The 26,775-nt window shown below is 33.0% G+C and overlaps 1 protein-coding gene across 10 annotated transcripts in view; it reads left to right on the forward strand.

Moving 5' to 3' along the window:
• The window catches only part of LOC143239501 (potassium channel subfamily T member 2-like), a 151,978-nt gene that overhangs the window by 66,404 nt on the left and 58,799 nt on the right, over positions 1-26,775 (forward strand). For all 10 annotated transcript variants that reach the window (XM_076480632.1, XM_076480631.1, XM_076480629.1 and 7 more), the window contains 6 exons: positions 4,895-4,974; positions 7,842-7,941; positions 21,357-21,425; positions 23,095-23,143; positions 23,972-24,031; positions 24,441-24,515. In XM_076480632.1, the coding sequence (XP_076336747.1) occupies positions 4,895-4,974; positions 7,842-7,941; positions 21,357-21,425; positions 23,095-23,143; positions 23,972-24,031; positions 24,441-24,515 (433 nt within the window). The remainder of the gene's footprint in view (positions 1-4,894; positions 4,975-7,841; positions 7,942-21,356; positions 21,426-23,094; positions 23,144-23,971; positions 24,032-24,440; positions 24,516-26,775) is intronic.

Genomic DNA, 26,775 nt, shown 5'->3' on the forward strand with positions numbered 1-26,775 from the left:
ACTTTGGGGTACAGAGTTGGCTTTATTCTTGAAAAGCGGTAAAATATTACAAACTTTCAAGCCAATTGGGCCAAATTCTGACTACCAACAGCATACAGCTTGACATTTTACATTAGAACATTTTGAATAAACAATACAAAATTCTGACTTTCATTTCTGCAACATTCATTTGTTTTCGGTTCTGTTCTGTTTCAAACGCTCGTTACAGTATTAAGATGGATGAGACACTTGGTGTTTAACATTACGTAGAGTTTTGCAAAGTAAAAATTACTTTTAATTCTTTGTTTGAAAAACTAGAAGAGAGCTTCTTTATTTTGGAAATAATGTAATAAATTCTGATGTTTTTTTGTTCTGATTGAAAATGATTAAAAGTAATAAATATCAATAACTAAATGAAACCTGACTTGTAAAAATTAACTTTTATTCCAATAATATAATATAGCAGTTTGTCACAAAACTGTACTCTCCTCAAACACTCATAATTTGTGTTTTTTTTAATAATACACATACAAGTCGCATAAAAATTATATTAGGCTGTTGTCTAATTTATTTTGTGAATTTGAATTTTCTTTGTTTATACCAAGAATATGTATGTATTTCACATACATTTATGTACCTTTGTGACATAGTTTGTGGTTGTAAATTTTTGCTGTCCAAAAAGAGTAGTTTACGAGTTAAGTAGAATTTCATTTTTTGTTTAAAATTATTTTCTGAAAGTGACATGTGACGATTACTTCTTTTTATTAAGATTTGTGTACATTTTATCTTTACAAAGTATATTTTATGTTTGTTTGTTTTTGAATTTCACGCAAAGCTACTCGATGGCTATCTGCGCTAGTCGTCCATAATTTAAAAGTGTAAGACTAGAGGGAAAGCAACTAGTCATCACCACCCTTTGCCAACTCTTGGGCTACTCTTTTGCCAACAAATAGTGGGATTGATAGTCGCATTAGAACGCCCCCATGGCTGAAAGGGGCAAACATATTTTGTGTGACAGAGATTCGAACCTGCGACTCTCGAATTACGAGTAGAGTGCCTTAACCACCTGCCCTACATTTTATGTGCTATAATAATAAGTGAACTGAAAAAAGGAAGCAAAAACGTGTTTCATGTAAGTTTTACTTGAATTTTATACTTTTTTAACAGTGGATTCTTCACTCCTAATATTATTAAAAGGACCCTAAAGATAAAATTATTAATCAGTAAAGAAAGAAAAATGATAAAAAAATTACTCTTGAAAAATAAAGTAATATAGACATCCATTCATATACAAATGCTCCCCAAAAATTTAATGCGTAAAAATGAACAAAACAGGACGATCTTATTTACTAATTAAGGTTTGTTTTAATTACTTGTGAAAACAGTTTAACTGAGAATAACTTCGGTTTTATTGAAGCTTTTGAGCTACACCGCAATGTACTTGAGATTCATAACAGTACCACAATTTGAATCTTAACAAAGTGTTGATGAGAATAATTAGCGGTCATCATCAATTGATGATGCTACCTACAACATTCCCGCTGTTTAAGGGTTAGTTTCATGAGTAATTTAAAGTTACTATTTTAAAGATTATTTTATTTTAGTGTTTATGTGTATAAATACGCAGCACACCATGTGTATTTTCATGGGAAAGGTGTCATCCCACAACAAATCTGATGGTTCGGGCTTGTGTGCGGCAATATTCTATAAGATCTGGTGTTTGAGTAATATCTTGCACTAATAAATCTCAAAACACTTTATCAGACCTTTTCAGCTAAAGTTCTGTGGATCCCAATATCTTTTTCAGGTTGAGGAGACACTTCGACTAAAAGGAATGCAGTCAGATATCACGTGTATGTCCATCATTATTCGGCATAGCAGTTCCCATGATTATAATACAGCGTGGTTAGAAAGCCTGAAGAAAATTATATTTTTTTATGATGAATGGATCTTAGAAAAGGAAGATTATTTGTCACATCATGACAAAAACACATCCCTGTCTTTATGTTGTTACGTCAACCGAATCGAACCTTAAAGTGAAAAGCATGATAGGAAATTGTCACCTATGTTTACATGTCAAGTAAAATGTCTACACAGACTAGTTTGGTTGAGCTGAATGTATTTATTCTATTTTAATTCGAAAACTGAGAAGTGTTAAAACAATTTTATGAAATAGCAAAGTATAATAACATTGGCCTAAAACCTATAAATGTACAACTAAGGTTTAAGAACATTTTATTATCTACGATATAGTAGGCCTAAAGCGATTTCTTCTTCTTTTTTTTTTGATTACGCGCAAAGCTAAAAGAGGGCTATCTGCGCTAACCGTCCCTAAGTTTGCAGTGTAAGACTTGAGGGAAGGCACCTAGTCGTCACCACCCATCGTCAACTCTTGGGCTATTCTTTTACCAATGAATAGTTGGATTGATCATCACATAATAACCCCCACGGATGAAAGGGCGTACATGTTTGATGTGACGGGGATTCGGTCCCACGACTCTCAGATTGCGAGTCAAGTGCCCAAGCCACCTGGTCATGGCAGGCCAAAAAGAGATTTCTTCTTTACTAGTTCTGCCTTCTTTTACTCATAGACGCCACCATGTTGAATTGTCTATGATAGTTGCCAATAGAAGCACACTGTATGCGACAAAAAATGGCTTGTGTGCTGCGCTTTTTTGGATTCGAGAAAATGTATCCCTATTGTTATAAATAAAATATTTTTCATCCCACGACGAAAAAGCACGAGTCTGCTTTTAGTTATTAAGAAGCTCATTTCTCACCTGTTATATCAAAAGGAATTTGGAGCCTTTTTACGTCATTACAGTGCATGTCACCATATATGGTTCATACTTTATCTCACAACGACACACTAGAATAGATCTACTGCTTAGTTTCCATTGCAAAAGTCTCTGTGGTAAGGGTTTCATGTCCAAAGCGCACCATTATGTTTTTCTATTCAAAAGCAGTAATACACACATTTTATTTTCCAGCTTTGTCTTGGTGAGCCCATACCTCATGTACAAACAGAAATCCTTTTTTATTATGGCCCCCAGCGGCACAGCGGTATGTCTACAAACTTATAACGCTAGAAACCGGGTTTCAATAATCGTTGTTGGCAGAGCACAGCTAGTCCATTGTGTAGCTTTGTGCTTAACTGGAAACAAACAAAGAAACCTTTGATGACGCCCTCGCCAGTAGCACAACGACATGTCTGTGGACTCACAGTGTTAGAAACTGAGTTTTGATACCCGTGGTGGGATAGAGAACAGATAGTCTATTGTGTAGCTTTATGTTTAATTCCAATTAATCAATAATCAATCATGATTATATCGCATACTGTTTTCTGGAATAGCTGTGGAAAGCTGTTCTTAGCGATTTTCATGTTACTAGATCCTCATCTGTTGCAAATCGCTACATTTTGGTTACCACAGCTACAATAAGGCTTGTCCCCCGTGGCCTGGCATGGCCAAGCGCGTAAGGCGTGCGACTCGTAATCCGAGGGTCGCGGGTTCGCGCCCGCGTCGCGCTAAACATGCTCGCCCTCCCAGCCGTGGGGGTGTATAATGTGACGGTCAATCCCACTATTCGTTGGTAAAAGAGTAGCCCAAGAGTTGGCGGTGGGTGGTGATGACTATCTGCCTTCCCTCTAGTCTTACACTGCTAAATTAGGGACGGCTAGCACAGATAGCCTTTGAGTAGCTTTGTGCGAAATTCCAAAAGAAACAAAGAATTTGTCCCCCGTTTTTACAGGGGTAAGTCTACGAATTTACAATGCTAAAATCAGGAGTTCGATTCCCCTCATTGGACACGGCAGATAGCCTGATGTGGCTTTGCTATAAGCAAACACACGCACAATATTAATTGTTGCATATCTCTTTTTGGAAGGTCCTGATACTCCAAGTTGATTCATTTTGTTTTTCAATCATTTTACATACAAAGAACATCTCTATCCTGAAAATTTTAAATTTATGATATGAACACAGCTTTAAGATCTGAATATACGGACATTTTGCATCAGGAGGGGCTGTTATATATTCTTCCAAAATCTCATCAACATGTAATACCTTTGAGCCCCAAACAATATTAAAATGTATTTCTAATGTATGCCATTCACCAGAACTTCATATCGGCTATGGTTAAAATGCCACTTGCTAATTTTGAATATTCAAAATTAGTTTAATAAAATCTATTCAGTCTTCTCTAATCCATTTTACTTTGGATCTGCGAACACCGTGAAATATTGTTTTTTGCTACGAATATCGGTTTTTAAAAGAATTATTGTATGTGTTTATTTTGATGAGCTGATGACTGGAAAACACATTTCTTTAACTTCCCTGTCAGGATGGATTTCTGAGTATATAGCTGTAAATGGTGAGAATGTGTTTTTTTATTTAATCTTATTTTAGCACATTATGCTGTCAACTCAAATGTTTCTGAATTCTAGGACTCAGTACAATTTTATAGTCGATATGTTTTCTATATTTTGAATAATTGAAAATGGCTTTGGTGCAATATTGTGCATCTTACCAACTGTGATCCTTTTACTGATTCAACGTCGTAGATAGTTGTTTCGACTACATTTTAATGTTCTATTCACTTTCTTAACACTAGCTTAACAACTATCAATGTTTTACAGAAAGAATAATTAACTTTAAGATGTGCATTCTCTAGAAAAAATCATTGCGATAACAAGATCATGGTGTTGCATATGTTATTTATTCCAAGTTTTTACATCAGTCATCAGTGATTAGTGGATATCATACATAAATACTGAAGCTCAATGTCAGGAATTCATGGAAAAAAATAGAACGTCAAAAGTAAACTTAAATAAGCTTATGTCCATTATGTACTACACAGATCTTTCTTTTACGTATGACACATATCTTATTGCTTACTTTTTTCTTTTTGCTTTTAGGGTACGAGTGGAGTTTTACGTCAATGAAAACAGATTCAAGGAACGTCTTCAACTTTACTTTATTAAAAATCAGCGTTCGAGTAAGTATTGGATTTCTGAAAGTTTTGAGGAAAGGTTTACACCTAGTTGGAACTGTCTTAGTTTACTTTCAAATGGTAAAGAGCTCATTCTGAAAGCAGTAGAAAGTAACCAAGCTTGATATGGGCCTAAGATCTGTTACACAAATAACACGTAAACTGCAGACGTTTCTCCACATTCGAAATCAGAATCATGCAGAAATTGGATTTCAGATCTAAATTTGGACTTTCACTAGTTACCGCCTAAGTGGCCTTTCGTGAAGTACCAGAAATTTTAGTTGGGTTAGACGATAAGATTGAAAAGAATTCTCAGAAATGCTATTTATGTATGTTGCATAATACTTTAGAATTAGTAGTTTCGTATATATATGTGTGTATGTGTTTTACATTTTGAAATTACGCAGATTTTATACATCGCCAGAAATACACAGGATTTCTTAAGCATATGTATTTTTCACGCTTTAAATTAGCTGATGGAGTGAGTGAATATTCTTATATCTTCACTAAGTTGTATACAATACACTTTGAAAACATTAATGTTCATAAAAGAATGAAATATTTTATAATAACACCTGAATAAATTTAAATGAAAACATTTTATTTTAATGACGGAAAAGGCAGTATATATTATTAGATAAAACCAGAAAGGAGATCAGGTATATCTCTTCCTTTAAAGCAATGGTTTAATTTATAAGTGATTTGCGAACATGTTTAGGTCAATCATATAACGAAATAACCACTTCCTTAAAAGAAAAGAACATGAAAAATTATCATAAATTGAGTCAATCTCGTTATTTTAACTTTCACGATAGAAGTATGTTACTACTGATAGTACTTTGATGAAATAAAACTTAATATTCGAACGAAACAAAACGAAATGTTGGTTACCTTTTAATATGCTTTTTTTACATAACGTCCCATTACAAGTATTTTATTACTTTAAATTAAGCATTATTTTGAGTAAATCTTCTGACATACTTAGGAATTTGTAAAATATATTCAATTATTCATACAATATTGTTTCTTTACTCTTTTGTCTCACAACACTATGTAACAAAATTTTTACTTTTTATTGTTCCTGAACAGAAAGTGTTATTACCCAATTCCTTATGCCTAAAGTAAATGGAAAAGGCCTATTTTTCTCTTCAAACTTGGCTTTTGTGACCTGGAAGCGTATAACAAAAACATGATGGGAGACTATATTTGAGGGCTGATACGTGAAAGTGATTCATATTACAGTTGCAAGTCTGGAAAAACTACAAACTTCTAAACATTTTTATATACCTTTAGTATAAATATATGTAAATCTTGATTCATGTTGTTTTATTCAGACCTTATGTAAATGAAAATGTCCAAATTTGCCCGTTTTTACATAGAAAATAGGTTAATTTCTAAATTTCATTATCTAGGCCACAAAAGCAAAGTTGGAAGGGAACAATGGCCATTTTACTGTAATTTTACAACATAAGCAATTAATAAATAACACATACTATCCAGGAACAAAATTTGTGTTACATCGTGTAATAAACCAGCAGAGTACTCAGAGTTGCTCGGATAAATAATGACTTTAAATATCCCGAGTTGTTTTGGGTAAATCAACCATCTTAATTGTGATTTTTTTACAAAACAAAATGGAAATGCTTTCTTTACCTAATTAAATATTTTGATTAAAATCAATAAAAATAACAATATATGAAAAGATAAAAATTTGGTAAACCTATTTTAACCAAAATAAAACCGGATCCATTGTTTCTGCTTCTTGCACATGTTTTGCATGATATTTCAAGTCTCCAAAACAAACTTCCATACATTTTGGTGTCCTGATTTCTGCTGTGTGGTCAAAGTGTCGTTTGCAGTGTGCTCTGTTATCATTCCGTTCAATAAAGAATTGATTTATTCTATTCTCGTTGCAACGCCTCGTTAAATGAAAAATTTATTGATATCAAACGTTTTTGTATTATATTTATTTTTTTTTAATTTCGCGCAAAGATACTCGAGGGCTATCTGCGCTAGCTGTCCCTAATTTAGCAGTAGAGAAGGCAACTAGTCATTACCACCCACTGCCAACTCTTGGGTTACTCTTTTACCAACGAATAGTGAGATTGACCGCACATTATAACGCCCCCGCGGCTAAAAGGGCGAGCATGTTTGGTGCGACCGGGATTCGAACCCGCGACCCTCGGATTACGAGTCGAACGCCTTAACACACTTGGCCATACTAGGCCACGTTTTTATAAGGTCGTCGTATAGCTACTTCTTCCGCGAACACGCAAGCAATGCAAAAGATATGGCGGAACCAAGCTTATTTTCTGAGGGAGTGTACGAGGAAGTTCGACAGAAAACACCAGCCTTTTTCATTTAAGGGGAATTAGAGTGTAAGCATGTGTAGAAGAGAGAGAGAGAAGGTAAGGTCACAAATGATGCCTCCACAAAGTTTTTAAATCATTTAACACATACTTTATCATGTATAGAATGATTAGGAGAAGTCCTTTTAAAGAGAAGAAATTTAAATAATGACTCTCTTAATTACACATTGCCAAAAAAATCCGGCCTTTTCAATGTGAGACAAATTGGTCGTCCTGTTTGCCAAAAGTTGCTATATTGATCGTTTTGGCCTCAATTTGTTGCTTCTGAGACCGAGACTACATAACCCGTGTTGTATTTGTACCCAGAGTTTGAAGTTTGAGCTTTAAAGATGTAACAGTGATATATATATAACATCTTGTGGATTATACTGAAATACTGTTTTATAATTTTCATCGATGAGTAATCTTAATTGAACTTAACAAATCCACTATTTAACTATTTAATTTTAGATTTCTGTTCCATCTCATTCACACTGTTTTTTCGTATATTTATTTTATCTGCAGGCTTAAGGATAAGAATTTTCAACTTACTACTGAAGTCGCTCTTGTGCTTGCTATATATTTTGAGAGTTGCTTTAGATCGAGGACCGAAGTATGCCAAATGGTAAGCCTCTTTTAACTAAACTTTATTATTATTTATATACTTGTGTATTTTTCTAATAACAAAATTACATCAGGTTATCTGCTGTGCCCACCGAAGGGAATCGAATCTCTGTTTTTAGTGTTATAAATCTGTAGACTTACCGCTGTTCCAGTTTGATACTGCATTGTTATTACTATCACGTCATATAGAAATGGCAAATCTTTGTTTTATAAATAACATAATTATTGTGTCAGATGTTTACTAAGAAACAGAGTTATTATATTAACTAATAAAAGGTAGCGATGCCAACTTAAGGCACAGAACATTTGAAAACGTTAACTCTCACACAACCAACTTACAGTTACGACAGAAAGTGTTCGTACCCCTGCGTCCCGAGTGGTTTTTAGCTCATATCTTAAAAAGTATCATGATTAGGCTAATAGAAGTATAATATATTATAAATATTACACTAACACACACCTACATAAATTTTTATGTAAATTAAACGACAAATAAACTGTTTATAAACAAATAACCAAAAATAGGAGGAGCAGAAAGTGTTCGTACATTTCAGAACGTGTGAAAAAACTGATATTCCCGTAAAAATTTTGTTTAGTTTGGCAAATAAACTACATTATACCATTCCAGAACTAGACACTGGGTTCATAATTATTGGAATTTAGCCAGCAAAAAATGTACTTCCGGCAATTTAGCGCCGTCTCCGTCATTATATGCTTGGTCATCATGGCGAACAGAAAACAACTTTTCAGTGATTTAAAAAACTGAATTATTGTAAAATACAGTTTCGTGTGTCTCTTTCCGGTATTGCTACACAACTAAATGTGCCGAAATCTACTGTTCAAAACATAATTGCTAAGTTTAAGCTTACAGGATCAACTGCTAACCTCCCTCATTCCGGACGCCCCACCAAAATTCCAGAGAGAACCAAGAGGAAGGTTCTCACAGAAGTTAGTATGAACTTTCGTTTAACACGTAATAACGTACAGAAACTGGTAAGGGAAACTGGGGTTGAAGTCAGCACCTCTACAGTTACGAACATGTTACGCTCTTCTGGGTTCAAAGCATGCCGGTCTCATAGAACTCCATATTTAAAGCCTGCTTATTTAGAAGCACGATTGGGGTATGCAAGAAAGCATGTAGATAAACACTTTACCTATTGGAGGAGTATTCTTTGGTCAGACGAGACTAAAATCGAGCTATTCGGCCACAATGATGTTCGCTATATTTTTAAGAAGGGGGAACGAAATCTTCCAAAGAACACCATCCCTACAGTTAAACACGGAGGTGGTTCGATTATGCTATGGGGTTCCTTCAGCTCTTCTGGTGTAGGCAGCCCTCACTGCGTCAACGGAATCATGAGAAAAGAAGAGTACGTTGATATATTAGGCACTTATATCAAGAATGATGGTCGGAACTCGCGGCTTGGCCAGCACGACAATGATCCTAAGCAAGTTTGATTATTTGTTTATAAACAGTTTATTTGTCGTTCAATTTACATGAAAAATTATGTAGATGTGTGTTAGTATAATATTTATAATATACCCTACTTTCATTATACTAATCGTGCTACTTTTTAAGTTATGAGGAAAAAACTACTCACGATGCAGGGATACGAGCACCTTCTGTCGTAACTGTACTTATATATCGTTTTCTTCCAGTAGAATTTACGTATTACATTTCTTATACTACTACACAGTTGGGTGAAATCAGTTTGTTTCTGTATGAAAATACATAAGAAATCCTGACAATAATCATTATGTTTAATAGCAGTATTAACAGCATTTATGTTTAAACGTCTTGGGTGTTTGTTCGTTTGAAGTTAAGAACAACGCATTGGGCTATCTGTGCTGTGTTCTAAACCCAGACATACCGCTTTGCCACTGGGGAGCACGTTTTGAGTGAATCACATTATAAGTACGTCACTTCTACTAATAGTAGAAATTGATCAGATGTACGCTGTGTTCAACACAAATTAAAGTCTCAGACACACTGAATACAGCACAACCTGATAAGCACTTTACACAAAGTGTTGATTAATAAACAAACCAAATACAGAATTCAATAGATGGAACTGTTTGATATTTCAAGCTCAGTTAGTGAAAGTATATAAAAATAAGCATCTTTAACACCACACAAAATAAAATCACTGAGAAACTACGTATCTGGTAAGCAAGAACAGTTTGTTTTCTAACACACTATATGTGCTTGAGACCTAATCCGTTAATCAAACTAACCTTCCCTACTACTTGGATTTCACAAAGCTTTTGAAAGTACCTCTATTCATTCTTTCTGCCTTACTTTATGTATGCTGTTTGAACATGAATTTTAATATAAGACGTATACCTAACATGACATAAATATTATACCATGCTATGAAGCTAGTCGTAACGTAAAATCAGTTAAAGTTGAGACAGCATGAGGAAGTTGTCAATAGTAGTTGGTCAGTCTCTAAAGTACGTTAGATAATTCGAAAATGATTGGACGGAACCATTCTAGCCATTTCCTTTCTAAGTTTAGTTATGAAGAAAACAGAATTTCTTATGGTTATGAAAGGTAATAATTAGACATACGGTAGAAAGATGCAAGGTTAGGAAGAAAGGTACTCATCTGGTGTAGTCTTAAAAAATACACAAAAAATAATAACTCAATAATGTCCAAAGGGTAAGATAGAAGCATGTGAGACATAACAAATAAGGTTAGAGGGGCGGATGAAGAAAGTAAGAAACAAAATTTAATTTTAATGTATTTGTTGTTGATTACTAATAATAAGCAGTTATTTGTTGTGTTTACACTGGTACAAGTTGATTTTTGAAAGAATGAAGTATATCCTGAATAAGAAAAAGAGCAAAGAGGGACTGTAGCACTATCTTAACTATTAACTAAGTTGTGTCAGGAGTGGGGTTCATCATTATGTTAGAAATTAAAGCCCTAACAACGAAAGAAAACTTTGAGATTTAAATCACGTTAAGAAAATGCAAAGACAAAATTAAACTAGATGAAATAGTGAAATATACAAGATAGTAATTATCGTTTAACTTGCCTGTTTTAAATCTGATGTTGGTTCAGTTAACTGTTACAGGTTGTAAAGTGGGAAGCTCATTGTTTAAAAGCAGAGAAATGATAATAACATGGATGAGAAATCAAAATCAATAACACTAAAGCTTGGTAGGTATATGAAGAGAACTTGGTATAAACTCTAATAACAAAAGGCAACAAATTGAAGTACGCGAAGCCTTACTTGTTGTGCAAGTCATAATAGTTGATATTTCTAACCTTGAGCTCTATGAAAGCACAGGAACAGAGGTAGTGTTTCAGAACTTGCTGAGAAATGAAATGTTAGTAAAGGGAGGATAAATGCTTGGAAAATTGAAATTAAGAAAATCATTTAGAACTTAAGTTAGAAGATATGCACAAGGAGAAATGATTCAAGATGATGATGATGAGTGGAAAGTAGGGTACGTCTGGAGTCAGCATGAGAAAAACGTTAATCGGTAGTTAACTGAGTTTTGAAAATAATCAATATAAATATATTTTGTGCTTTTGAAAAAATAACAAGAGCTGATAATGGTACTCGCCACAGGATATAGTGATGATAATGGTACACGCCACAGTATATAGTGAAGAAATTACTTTTTTCATTGACTAGGAGATCATTAGTAGTATGCAAAAACTGGAAACATGGACGAATTACTGTACGATGTTGTGAAATAAGCTAATTTATAGACGTATAAGTTAATTCTTGATATTTAGCACAGGAAATACAGATTGAGGAAGAAACTGGAAGTGAGACATTTAAAGAGTACGGAAGAACCCTGCAAGAGTTCCGAATCAAGTGGACAGAAGGTTTTAATTGTGCTGGAGACGTAAATTTAATATCGCAAGAGGAAATTTAATAAAACTACCAATACAGATAGTAATGCCATTAAAAGATATGAAAGAAGCAAATACATGTAAACAGATGCATGGGTAGTGATGAAGAAACAGTAAGTGGAAATCAAGGTAGTAGAACTACCTGTCAGAAACAAATAAAATTGCATCTGCAGTCCTCGAAAACTGTAAGAGTGTTTTCTTTATAGAGATACCTTGTAAATACCGAGATAAATTAAAAATGTTTGCGGTGTTGGGTTTATAGTTAAATTCTACAGGGAGAATAAGAAAACTGCAGAATGAAAAAACAATATGTGTTGTTTTGGAAACAGAAAAAATCTTTGAAATAAGTATAATCAGAAAAAGTGGTGATAGGTTTGCAAGCCATAAATGCAGTAAGGGATACTGGTAGTTAGAACAATGTTGTGAAGAAAAGAACTGATAAAATATAATCACCTCATAGTCCCCCGCTGGTACAGCGGTAACTCTAGGGGTTTACAACACTAAAATCAGGGGTTCGATTCCCTTCGGTGGACTCATCAGATAGCCCGATATGGCTTCACTATAAGAAATCACACACACACATCAACTCACAGATGATAGATTAAAATGGGTAAAGCACCACATCAAGACAAGCTCGACATACTGTTCCACCTGCTAAAGTCACACTGAAAAGTCAATCTGCGAAGATGAAATAGTCGGACAGGTACAATTTACGATCCCACACCCAGTTTTGCATGATAATGAGGTAAAAGCTGTCGGATTCCAAAATACACCAGTAGCAGCGGTAGTACGAAGCCAAAGTAACCAAATGAAATATAAATAGTGACGAATTTTTTAACTGCTGATAGCCAAGGGAATATGAATTGAGAACATGTCATAAAATAGCAGTTAAAAGATGAAGGTTAGAATAAATGTTACAGTAAACCCGAGATAGGGGAACCAGAGGTAACTGAACTCGGATGATGCGTAAATGTTGTGTGAATGACTAATATCTGATAGGAAGCAAACAGTACTTCCAAAAAAATGTAAACAGACAGTATTAGGATGTGGGCCTCGTGAAATTGATAGTGGTACCTTAAGGGTCAGGTTTCCTATAGACTTCTTAATGAATATAGATGGTAATTTTCATATTTTGCATATCGAGAAGTTTCAATAATTTCTTTCAGGATATGTAACCAATTTGAGGCAAACGTTAATGAAGGAGCAGAAGTTAATGTCTAAACTACCCAGAAGAATAACAGTAAACAAAGGTTTTGTTATGCTAAGAATGACAGAGAAATGGAACTTAAGGTGTATCAGCTAGTTGCGGTACTAAAATAGTTTACCAGTAAGATGGATAGGTCATTTTCTTGTAATGAAGTGTGTAAATGTAATGACATATGAGGTACATACAGGGAAGGAGAGGTAATGGTACAAATGTAACATAGAAATAGGCTTAATAGTTTTCAAAATCTCTCGAGTTTTTGGTCACACTTGAAAACCATTACAACTTCTGTATGTGATCCTGTGTGCTAACTTCTTAATCGGAATGTAAACAGGCTTAAGTTATGGTACGCTAGAGTCGCAACTAAAAAATTGTGTGATCTGTTTAGAAACTAGTCGTAACAAAAGTGAGCAGAAAACTGTTTGAGATCCTTATGAGCAGACAAAGCATGTTCATCGTTTTGTGGATTTAAAGCTTGAGCAACATAAGAGAATGCAAGAGACTGTGAGAGAGCAATTGATAATAGGCCAAGGGCAGACTTGATTAATTAAGCACGTGCTAAAATAACCTCTAATGATGCAATAAAAGAATCCAAAACGAGAGCACTATACCATTTGAGAGGAGCTCTAAAAGATGGAATAGATAAATTGTTAAAAGGAGGAATATTAGGGAATATTCTAGTCCCATTTCCTTGTCTGCAGTATACATATCTAAGATAAATGAAGTTAGACGATATAGACATGAGGAGGTTGAAGAAGCTCCGTCTGCCTGTTCCTGTCCTCTACTTCACATGAAGAATACGATAAATAAAAATAGTCAAGCAAAGTGCATTAGTGAAATTAATTTATTGAAAGGTGATTTGCAAGATGAGTTGAAAATAATACATATAAATTACATGTTCTGCCTCTATTAATTATTTTAATTTAATATAATGCTTTCTAGAGCAAATAACGCTCCAATAACGATTTTTGGAGGGTAATGAATAATGTCTTAAGAGGCTTAGCAAAGCTAGTCACACCTTACATAGATAACTTGGATGAGCATATAAGAGGATTGAGGGAAGCGCAACTGAGCAATGTAAGCTTAACAGCAAATCCAGCTGTTTGTGAATTTGGGGTAAGTTATATAAAGTATCTAGGTCACATGGTGGGTAAAGGATTGATAGCTCCTGTATAAGGAAAGTAAAAGTTGTTAGAGATTGGGAGAAATCTGTGATAAAAAAGAAGTGGGATCTTTGCTTGTGCTAGTAAAGTATTACAGGACATTTATTCTAGGTTTTCAGAAATATCAGCCCTCTTCACAGCATTAATCTATAAATCAGGGCCAGAATGTGTTGGGAGGGGGGTTCAGGTCAATAATGGGGCTTTTAGGAAATAAAAATTGACACTATGTAAAAAAAAGAAACAGGTTTATATAGCTATTTAGAAGAAGGTAGCTACCAATATGCTTTTGCTACGGCTATAGGGGTAGTACTAAAGTAAATAAGTGAGAATAGCATGAAACATACAGTGGTGTATTTAAACCAGAAGGTCCTAGTACACAGCAAATCTTCGATCATTACCGATAAAGGATGCTGGGCAATTGTGTTTTGGATTGGCAAGTTAAGACCCATTATCATAAGTAAAGGATTCATCACAGGGAAATTAGCTAAGCCATTCAATATGGTTGCACAAATGGAATAATACAAACATGAAACTGCTGTGACAAAAATTGTTACCACAAGAACTTCATTTTGCAGTTACTTATACAGGAGAACCTGATCATTGAAGTGCAGAGGCCATCTTGTGCTTAAATTATTAAGATCAGCCTTTATTTCACTCTAATTAAGATTAATATATAGTGTATATCGATAACATAATTAAAATAATCCAGCTAGATTTATAACTGACGTTATGTATGAATCTCCGGCTATGTCGATGAATGAAAGATTAAGACTTTGTTAATTTACTGGTTCAAACCTTAAACATTAAATGTGTAATGAAGGGGATGGAGGTATTCCCAAATTAATTGTGAATGGTTATATTTATAAAATTCCTGTGACATTTTTGAAATGTTAATATATATAAGACTATGAAGTCTTTAAAATATCTAGCCAAAGACTTTGAACGGTAATTTGACACAACGAAGACAATGAAATTATAAGTATTCATTAAACGACAGTGAGTGACGAAACAGTCTAAGGAAGCGTGTGATATGTCAGGATTTTGAAATCTGGGATAATGTTAAGTTAAGAGAGAAACAAAACCGAGACTGAATATAACAAACATTGATTAGTCTAGTCAGGAAAAGAATGAAAGCTTTTTAAAGTTAATTGTAAAATAACATCAGTTAAAGCTAAAACAGTGCGAGAAAGTGACTGGACTTAGGTTAGTCTCTAAGGAATTAGAGTGCTCAAAATCGTTAGAAAATGATTGAAGGGAGCAGGTGTAAAGGTCGTCTATCTATGTCCGGTCAATATAAAGACTACAAGACCATTATGGTTATAAAAATGTTATAATCTGATCTACGGGAAAGAGGTGCAATGCCAAAAAGAGGAGAACAGTTTGATTTGAGAAAGGAAAAGACAATTAATGTCAAAAGAGAAGATCGGGAAATGTGAGAGAAAACAGATGAATGATGGAACTGCTACCAGTAGGAAATATAATGAATTTCTAAATATAAGTGTTACTGATCACGAACAATAAATAGCAGTTCATTTTGTTTACATTCGTCTAAGTCGGTTTTTGATAGGAGTAATCATAAACTGAACAAAATTGATGAACAAAGTTGAAGGGAAAGAGAAATTTGAGAATAGCTCGATCATAACAAAACCTTTATAAGGTTAAAAAATGACCCCTCAATATCTTTAACAGATTTTCCATGATTATAACTGAAGTTTTTTAGTATGTAAGCCCCTGTGTATAGAAACCTGTTTCATCAGGAATGTTTAATTATGTTCTAACAAACCATACTGTGTAACTTCTTAACAAATAAGTGTGTAATATATTGTATTTCAGTTCCATGTCAAACCAGGAATAAATGCTTCTGAAGTAAGCTCCTTATTATGTTTAGACACAGCAATAATCCACCCAATGTTCATCAGCAAAGCCATGGAATCAAATCATTCGTATGTGGTTTCAAATTTAGTTTTCCTTTGTAAATTTGCAAACGATGGTTCACAAAAATGATCCAAGTACGCAGAAACCTCTACGCTTTTGGAGAATACAAAAAAATGGCCATCAGCTTTCTTCACTTCTTTTTCAAAGTGTCTATCACGTTCCTTCATTTCTTTGTTTCTTAGAATACCCTCATAAAACGTACCACTAAACCTGGGAAAGCATTTATGATGACTTTATGTTTACTTTTATTTAAACTTTGTTTTTTCTTCTTGATGTTTTGTTTGCTTTGTTTTAATTTACGAAAACCTTCACAAGGGCTGTCTGAGCTAACCGTCCCTAATTTAGCAGTGTAAGACTAGAGGGAAGATAGTTAGTCATCACAACTCACCGTCAACTCTTGGGCAACTCTTTTACCGACGAATAGTAGGATTGGCCGTCACTTTATAACGCCCCTACGGCTGAAAGGGCGAGCATGTTTTGCTGTGACGGGAATTCGAACCCGCGACCCTCGGAGTACGAGTCGAACACCTTAACCCACATGGTCATGCCGGGCCTCTTCTTGATGATTTCTTTCATGTTGGACATTTTTTATCCCGTCTCCTAAACCATTCTCTTATTAATTTAGTCTTCTTTTGAAGCAACCATTTTGTATTGGAGCAGTTAGTGATAAATTTAAATGGTGTAGCGAGGCATCATCTCCTTCACTGATTGTACTGGAAGGTATGTAATTCCTTGGAAGAGACCTTATCATAGTTTCGCATCCACGTGTACTTGTAAGATTATTTATAGTTGGGTTTATGGCTTATTAATGAAGAGAATATTTTGCACCCAAAATAAAACAGTCTGAACATTTCAAGGGAACATTATTCTAAAAGCTAAGTCTGATGGAACAGCAGCATTTTTTTAAGTATCAAAATCTATCTAATAAAATATTTTATTTTCTTACAATTTAACGGACAATATATACAACGTTTACGTCTTACATCAGTATTGATTTATTATTTCTTTCCTTATATGGCGTTTCCAGTTATCTCATTACAAGATACTGATGACAATACATACCTGCCATCATTGACATTTAGTCAGTGAAACATTGTCTCGAAAACTCACTTGAAAGAAATTACTACAAAATAACCTGAAAAACAGAACGGTGTATCGTGTTGAACGACAACAAAATAGTTGACGTTATTATAAACTACCTATCTGCAACCTTGATGCAGTGAAATATTCGCTGTGGATATCAGAATATTTGGATGGACTGGAGACCAGTCCTTTCTTTCTGAAACAATTATCCAATTAATCGATAAAGTTATATTTTGTAATGAAAATGGACGATTCTAATTTCATCTAAATAGGTTCATTGTTGTTAAAAGCATCATAAATGTTACCGGTAATTGTTTATGATTAAAATATCTTGACGTAAACAGAACTGTTCTCTTTCCCCGAGTATTAATAATCCCATAATTTCTAACCTAAGTAGGCCTTACATGATACATTCTGTCCTTAATTTTGTACCAATATTTAACATACTGGTAATTTGGTAAAGTGTACTAAACTTGCCATTAATTTTAACACGCTAACAGTTGTTTAAAAAATTTTCAGAAGTAGTTCTTGAACAAAGCTAAAAAAACGTAATGATCCTGTAATTTTATTCAGATGATAGAGAATACAAAGTTAATCAAGTATTTAGGACTTAAGGCTAAAACATTTGAATAACATTTTAAAACTTATCTACCAGCATGTTTAGCAAATATCTGATGGACGAGACTGCCGTGCAAATGAAATACTTTTTCAGCGACCATAGACACAACGGTCACAACATAAATACTGATTTAAGCTGCTTAACAGAGGATAACGACAGGTATCGCTATGTTCGTAAACATTTAATAGAGATGAATAAAGACAGGTAACGTCACATTCTTAAACCTTTGTTTACTTGTTTGCTTTAAAGCCATATTGAAAAGCAGCACTGGACATTCGGCTTTGTCCACCGGGAGGGATTGAACCTTAAACATTAGTGTTGTAAATTCGTTTGCTATAAATTAAGCACAAAGTTGCACAATGGGTTATCTATGCTCTGCTCACCACGAGTATCGAAACCCACTTTCTAGAAATGTGAGTCCGCAGACATACCGCTGTGCCACTGGAGGGGATAAGTAAGTTCGTAAACTTACCATTCAATAAGAAAAAGAAATATCAGTGTTTATATTTTTACATTTTCATAATTTTTCATTGTCTTGGTTTTTACCTTAGAACCTTAAGTCACCATCTTATAAGAGATAAATGAACCTACAGTACAGTTGAAAATATTTGTCTTACTCCTTTATTTTAGACTTATAACATTTGTAGTTCAAAATGCTGTAAACTTGATGGTATCCCATCACTTTTCTTGTAATTAATAATAAAATCAATTGCAAATTAAGCTATCTGTTTCTTTACTTCCTCTAATGATACATTAACTGTTGTATTACTCTCTAGCAAAACTATGGGTGGGTTAAGGCGTTCGACTCGTAATCTGAGAGTCGCAGGTTCGAATCCCCGTCGCATAAAACATGCTCGCTCTTTTAGCCGTGGGGGCAATATCTAGTATTGTTGTTTTTTTAATTATTATTGAAATAGAGCTAAAAATTAATCTTAAGAAGAGAGAGAAAAGGCATATGAGTAAAGTAATTTTAATTATCTTTTTTAATTTTATTAAACTTTTTAGTTGGCGGCGGGTGGTGATGACTAGCTTCCTTCCTTCTAGTCTTACACTTCTAAATTAGGGATGGCTAGTGTAGTTTTCGCGAAATTCAAAAAAAACAAACAAACCCATGGGACGGGCACATTCATATAAATTATATAATGATATTGGTAAAGATCTTTTTTCTAAATCTGATTACTGAACATAAATTTAAAATGTGATATACGTGAATATATACTGCATGTTTATGGAACCGATTTCAACATTGGCAAGATCCTGAAAGGGAGAACAGAGAGTTTATGTCATGTATTTTTGGCTCCTGTGATAGTAAAGTGCAGAGTAACTGTCGCGCTTTTAAACTGAACAACAGCTGCCCGTCATTAAATAGTCACGACTCAACCTCTTAGTCGAGCATGTAACATCACAAACCCTTGTCATGACCCCTATGGAAACGACGCCAAGAATTTTGCCTTCGAGTTTTGAGAAAAAAAAAAGTGTTTTGGGGATACGTTAGTGCACAAAAGGAACAGTAGAGAGAGGAAGATAGTTCAAGGGACAGTCGCATAACGAAAGCTAAATTCTGTGAGCACTAAATGACGCAGTGTTATTATTAGTGTATTATTATATTATCTGTAATAGGAATAACTTACTGATAAAACAATACTGTCATAATGAAATCGTATTATTAAACGACTACAATTTTTAGAATAAGTTTAATCCAAACACACAAATACTTTTTTTATTAAAATAATACCTTTCAAAATGTTCTGAACACGAATGTAGTAATTTGATAATAAGATATAGTTAAAAATCGGGGATTGGTTGCTAGATGCCAAATTTTAAAACAGACAGATGGTGTGGATGATGAGTTAGTTGTCCATAATTTAAACTGATAGACAAACAGACATTTTATAAACCTTAGTACTACCGTAACCAACTATTAGGCTTCGCTCTTATTCTCATAATGCATCCACAGCCCCAAAATGAGTAGTTTGAATTTTCGACAACGGTCACAAACCATTGATCCTCGATCCACAGTCCGGAACATTGACTATCAAGCAAAGTTCAGTTCTCAGATAGGCAGAAAAGTACAGTGTTTATTCTTACACTCGAGAATCTTCTACAAATTTAGAGAATAGGCTGGAATTTCACAACACATATTTAACACTAAGTTGCATGCATTTCTAAATATATATTAAAGCGAAACAAACATAAATATTAAAATAAACATACACTAGTAAATCCGTTACACTTTAAGCTTAAGTTGTGTTGTAAGAGTGATAATGAATTCGTTGGCGTCTTAGTATTGTTGGTAGGTGACTGAATAATGCTGTTTAGCTGCCTTCTATCTTGTAAGCATTTCAAAATTACGGATGACAACATATAACCTTATTAGCAATAAAACACACATTCAAGTCAGCAACACCGTTGAGAAAGTATTTAAACGATGGATACGTAAATACATAATAAGTAACTCAAAATCTGGTTTTAAAGGGTGAACATATCATTGTCTTCTGCCAAAAGCAAGCAACTTACATATAGATCAGATCTAAATATGAGTTTAGTAATGAGTGTTGCTAATTCAATATATCATTCATACTTCTGATGATTATAATAGATTGATTCGTTAGCTGGATACCCTCTCATTAATGATATTTTTGATATTATATAAAACATATCTTACTCGATAAATTAAAATACTTTAATGCATCAGTTAAATAGAAATCGGTACAAAGGTTTTAAATAATGATTGAATGGAAACGGTCTTATGATGTTGTTTAAATCAAATCATGTGATGTTACACAGTGCAATAGTTAAGCAGATCAGAAATATTAAAGTAGAATATTATTTGTTAATATTCTACTACATAATTCTCATAAGAATATTTGTGCGGGTTTTCGTATAACAAAGCCACATGAGGCTATCTGCTGAGTCCACCGAGGGGAATCGAACCCCTGATTTTAGTGTTGTAAATCTATACACTTACCGCTGTATCAACAGGGGACGTGCGAGTATAATATAAAGGTTTACTAATCTTCTAAAAAAGATGATTAAAATATGAAACATCAAAATCGTTAGAGTAAAACAAATAAGTTTCATAAACTAGTTAGACGTTACTTTAACCCCATTATAAAAGCTGACCCACAAAAATGTCTTATCAAGTGTTGTAGCTTCTGTCTCTCCTCTCCAAAAAATATATAATTCACTGAGGATACTTAAATATAATTTTAAAAAAGTTGGTTTTTCATTGCTGATTAGTTGGGTTAGAATCCTTGCGATACCACAAAATATTCCTAGTGCTTTTAACTGTGGGTCCGTTCCAAAAAGTAAAATAAGAGTGACTGTCAGTTCCTTAGAGTGGGTGCTAGAGTGCTGTTGAATAGCTTCCCTATGCCTGGTCAGGAGCTCAAAATTACGAACGAAGACAAACAGTTTCAAAATTTTTGCCAAAGGTAAAAAAATAAGTTATTTGTTGATTTTTAAATTTAATTTCTGCCTGTTTGAAGTACAGGAGTAATCTACTAGTAAAAAGTGAAATAATCGTGTTCTATTTCCTTAGTTACGGTTGTCCTATTCCCAACATTACTCAAGAAGACGACATTACCGAATACGACGGTCAGGTCAACTGGTAAGTATATTTATTTACATATTGTATATGTAATGTTTATAAAGTCCTTCATTCACCAAATATATTTCATACTTACCTAATGTGGAGATTCTAAACTGCAAAATAACACAATATCACTACAAAAAATGTTCAGATCTTGTTTTATCAGAATGAATATATTCCATTTTTCTACAGCGATTAGCGCACCCTAGCCTTTCATTTTTTTCCTTTTATTTCACATTGTTATTGTTTTTCTCCATTCAAGTTACGTTGGATTCCAATAAAAGTTTAATTTTGATTTTTATCTGGATTATTAAATTAACTAGAAATACACTGATAAATAGATCGTGAATGTAAATAAAATTACTTTGCTTGAGAGGATATTGTTTTTAAATTCTTCAAAGACATAAATTTGTGAACCATAGGGTTAATTTATTTTCGTTAATAATCTAATCATTCTGCCCAATAGGGATAATTTATTTTCGTGAATATTTTTTTTTCTATTTTATCCAGATATTTAGAAACTACAAACATTTTATTTAACTTGAGATTAAATTAAGATTTTCTGAAGAATAAGGTATATACGTAGCAAGCCAACTCCTAAACCATTGTAACTAACCACTGTTGTTTTATAATGATCAATCTTTGTTTTTATGAAAAACTCGCTTGATGATATTGTATGAATTACAGAAGACAATAGATGGTTTAAACAAATATATCTTTAGTAAACTTTTACCGTTAACGTTTATGAATCAGCTATTTCATATATTAACAATCATTTATTATGTACAATTTGAATTTTTTATTGTTAATTTATTTATTTTCCTCTTAAATAATTGTAATACACCTTTACCGGTTTCTGTTAGAATTTAGTCGTGTTTTGCAGTTTCATAAATTTTATTGATGAACGAATAATATTGTCCTTATTCTTGAATTTTCTTCATTAAACAGTCATACATCACACAGTAAACAAAAACACATGACAACATAACAGTTCGTTCATAATCATAATTATTTATCACCTATCCAGATATTTATTTTTGATTTTCTTCAATATTTTTGTCCCATTCATTCATCCATCCTTCCTTCTTTAATACCATCGTATTAACAATAAATCCCTCATTTCATTGATTTACACCAAGTCTTACGTTCCGCTTTGTCTCTTCCTTTCATTATTTTAATTATCCATGCCGCAATCATCCAATAATTCAATTTTTCATGAATTCACTTTATTATTAATCCGCCAGTTTACCAGTCATTAAATTTCAGATTACTGATATAAAGTATTATTGTACTATGTTTTAAATTTTTCATCAAGCGTTGTATTTTAAAACGATGAGTGAGCTTGACACGTCTTGTACTTTAAACCGATGAGTGAGCTTGACGCGTCATGTAACCAAGATTAGATGATTTTGGTAGATACTTGTGACCATTTAGTAATAAGCTTAGCCTTCACAAAGAATCCAGTTTCTACCCATTTACTTCTGGATTGAAAATTTTTCAAGCAATGCAATTTATTCTCAGATTTTAAAATAAAAATAGAATCATAAACCAAACCGTATAAGCAACGTACAAATATTCAAATTATTTGAAATATTACACGTAATTTTAAATAACTATTACATGCTCAAAAGCATAAATTTTTTATTTGTAAAATAAAATACTAAAAAATTTATAAATTTTCATTTAGGGAAGCAGTATTATGGGTGGACCGATCGTTCGGTTTGTGGTGTGCTCAAGTAAGCGTTACACATATAATCACTCTTTATTGAAAAATGAAAACATAATTAACTAGCCATGTTTTTCCTGTTCCGCAAAGATGTTGAAGTTAGATTTAATAATTAATAAAGATATATAAAAACAATAACATTACTTATTATTTTTAATAAAAGTAAGATTGATTTGAGATGTATTTTCTATTAATATCGTTCTATTAGTATTTTAAAAAATGCTAAGATCGATTAAAACAAACTCAAAGGAGGAAACTCAAGATAATAAAGTAATAAATGGTATACATATCTGAGACCTCTATAGTCCATCTGTAACGCTTCTGATATATATTTTAAAGAACTTCCAGCTCAAATTATAATTATTAACAACCATCAAAACATAACTTTTTTCTTGTAATTTTAGAACTATATACATTTACGGTAAAGAAAACAAAAACAAAAATTATGCAATTATTATAAGCAATAAAAACACTGTTAATGTAGTTGGTGTTTCCAAGCACTGGCCCTTGTGGTAATATAGAAGGTTTGAATATCTTTGTTAATTTCAAGTAATTGTTTGTGAAGTTTAGATATACTGTTATAATCCCGTGGAATCAGGTTGTGTATATATAGGTGCTTATGTATAAATTTTAAAGACTATAATGAAGATATAATTACGTATTTTGTCTAATATAGTGAAAACGACAATCAAAAACTAGTTGTTTGCAGGTTATTGATTTAATGAATATAAACTACGACTTTAAAAACTCTGTTTGTGTATTTTCATGTTTAACTTCATTTACTTTCGATAACCAGAAAAGCAAGTTAATATTGTATGAAATATATTTTGGTTACCAGGTGGCGTTATCGGCGATAAGTTTATCAGAGGCCTTACTTCTAACTTATCTTGGCTACAAGGTAAAATAATAAAATTAAACAAACAGTTTTTGAATATAATTGTTTATTTTATTTTTACTCATTTGAAAATGATAAACCATAATATTTAGAATAAAAATACGAATACATTTTAATTGAGTGACTTATTCTGTTTTTTTTAATATTTTTATAAAAAAAGGTGAAGATAAAATTCAATAATTACCAAAGAACAAGGTTTTTAAAAGTTATAGATGAAAAATGAAACGTATGTCTCTAATATAATATTTACATATATATGAACGTGTATTTGTTTATACATGCTCCACTAAACGGTTCTTTCACAACATCAAAATATAATGTACAGTTAATTCCCATTGCCACGAAATAAAAACCAAATTAAAGACAATTTCACTTCTGCTCATTTTATCCTTGATTATCTTGATTTTTCCAGGGAAACATATGGCAGCAACTACTCTCCTTCAACTTAATTCTGGAGTTAATCAGCAATGTTCCAATCATTCTTACGGTACGGTAAGAGTGGCTAAATTGCAGTGGTATTTCGTATATATAAATGCGTCAAACAGAATTCTTTTTTAACAAAACTCTCATAATATTTTTTATTTCTTATTTTTGATATGATAGGTATATATTATTTTTATGCAACCATTCCTAGCATACCGGGATGACTAGCACTTTGTTTTAGGATTCCCACTCTTATAACATGAACACAGTGGCATATCTTTACATGATACTAAATGTCGACAGAGGTTAAGATTCAAAATTTCAGCAAATAATTAAGCCTATGGTAACAAGTCTTAAGGTTCAAATTTATGTAAATAGCTCAATTAGAATGAGATTTTATGGTTGTCCTAGCCAAGAAAGAAAACTTAGGCATTAACCTGATTTTCTGGCCAATTTTGAAATATAAACATGGCAAATTGCTACTCTATTTTTGAAAAACGTTTCTTCTTCGTGGAAAATTCAATACCCTAAATGTCATATTTACCCTCCTAGAAGAATTAAAGAACTTAAAATGTGCCACAAGAACTTTTCCACACTATTACGCCATCTCTTGCATCTTACACTAATAGGACTAAATAGCCACAGTAAATTTTTACTCAACTAATTTTTATATAATATTACCTTTCGTCTACACAGACCAGAGAAAATCATGTCTACATCAAACAACATTGCCATTCATTATCTACTGTTTGGTCACTTCTTAAATTAATTGAAAAACCATTCGATAGCTTATATTTATAAACTTTGATAATAAGTCATTTAGAGGAATATTTTTGTGTACATAATTTGCTGGTAAATGAGTATCCACTATAAAGGTTGTGATATAGTAGGAGCTGTTCTTGATTTTATCTATTCTCTTGCACACTTTCTATATTATAAGTGAGATTATATTAATCACCTACCATACCACATAAGTTTATTCTGCACATGTGAAATATGTGTGTTTGTTTTAGAAATCCTAATAAGCTAACTTATTAAAATATAAAGACACACACTAAAATTTAAGTCATTATAATGACATATTTTTCACAAGTTTAAATAAAATGTTTTATTTTCTTCGTGTAATATTTGCGGAATCCACGTAAAATTTAAGCAGCCCTGAATTGCATATGTTACGTTCTCCACTTCGGTACATTTCAACTAATCAATTAGTTTCATTTATAATCTAAGTTTGTTAATTTACTACATAAACGTTATACGAAGGTATAAAGTCATGAACATAATGACACTTTAATATTCACTGTGTTACTAGGTTTGAGGAAAGAAGTTTCTAAAACGTCAAAAGAGATACCTTATTTCTGCTCAGTTGATCATTTGTAAGAAATTCGATAAAGTTAATTTTAAAGGATATTCAAGAATTGTTCGTTTTGTTCTTGACACTCTCTATTTAAAATGTAATATTTTATAAATATATAGGTGATATATTTTCCTTATATTTCAGTCTGTCTGTCTGCATACTGTGATAGCTAGTTTAAAAATAATTCGATGATGGAAAAGCAAACAAAATTTTACTTTATTTTGATGGTATAAAAGGCAAAAAAATGAATATATCGTGAAGATAATGAGTTACCATAGTTAATAAATTTAGTTTTGTTCTTTATAATAAATAAGCACCCGTGTATAGTGCTATATTTGGCCCTGCATGGCCAAGCGTGTTAAGGCGTGCGACTCGTAATCTGAGGGTCGCGGGTTCGCATCCCGGTCGCGCCAAACATGCTCGCTCTCCCAGCCGTGGGGGCGTTACAATGTGACGGTCAATCCCACTATTCGTTGGTAAAAGGGTAGCCCAAGAGTTGGCGGTGGGTGGTCATGACTAGCTGCCTTCCCTCTAGTCTTACACTGCTAAATTAGGGACGGCTAGCACAGATAGCTTTGTGCGAAATTCCAAAAACAAACAAACAGTGCTATATTTAAATTAAAGAAAACAATTTTCAAAAAAAAGAAGTAAATTTAGGGATGGCTAATATCAATCCTTCAAAAACAACGCAAATAAGATAGTAGGGATGACATTTGCATCATCTCTACATAACATCATAGAATGTAATAGAATGTTAACAAACAAAAATAAGATGGCGGGTACGTGGTTGTATATATATATATATATTGCTAAATGTTAATTCTTTCTTGTATTTTTATGTATGGATGGTGCAAATGCTACCTGTACTATTTTGTTTGCACTGTTTTTGAAAGATTAATGTTAACCATTGCTACATTTATTTCCTTTTTTGAAAAGTTTTTCTTTGTTTCTAATTAAGTTCTAAATA

The sequence above is a fragment of the Tachypleus tridentatus genome, chromosome 13 (genome assembly GCF_004210375.1).
Source record: "Tachypleus tridentatus isolate NWPU-2018 chromosome 13, ASM421037v1, whole genome shotgun sequence".
Taxonomy (NCBI): domain Eukaryota; kingdom Metazoa; phylum Arthropoda; class Merostomata; order Xiphosura; family Limulidae; genus Tachypleus; species Tachypleus tridentatus.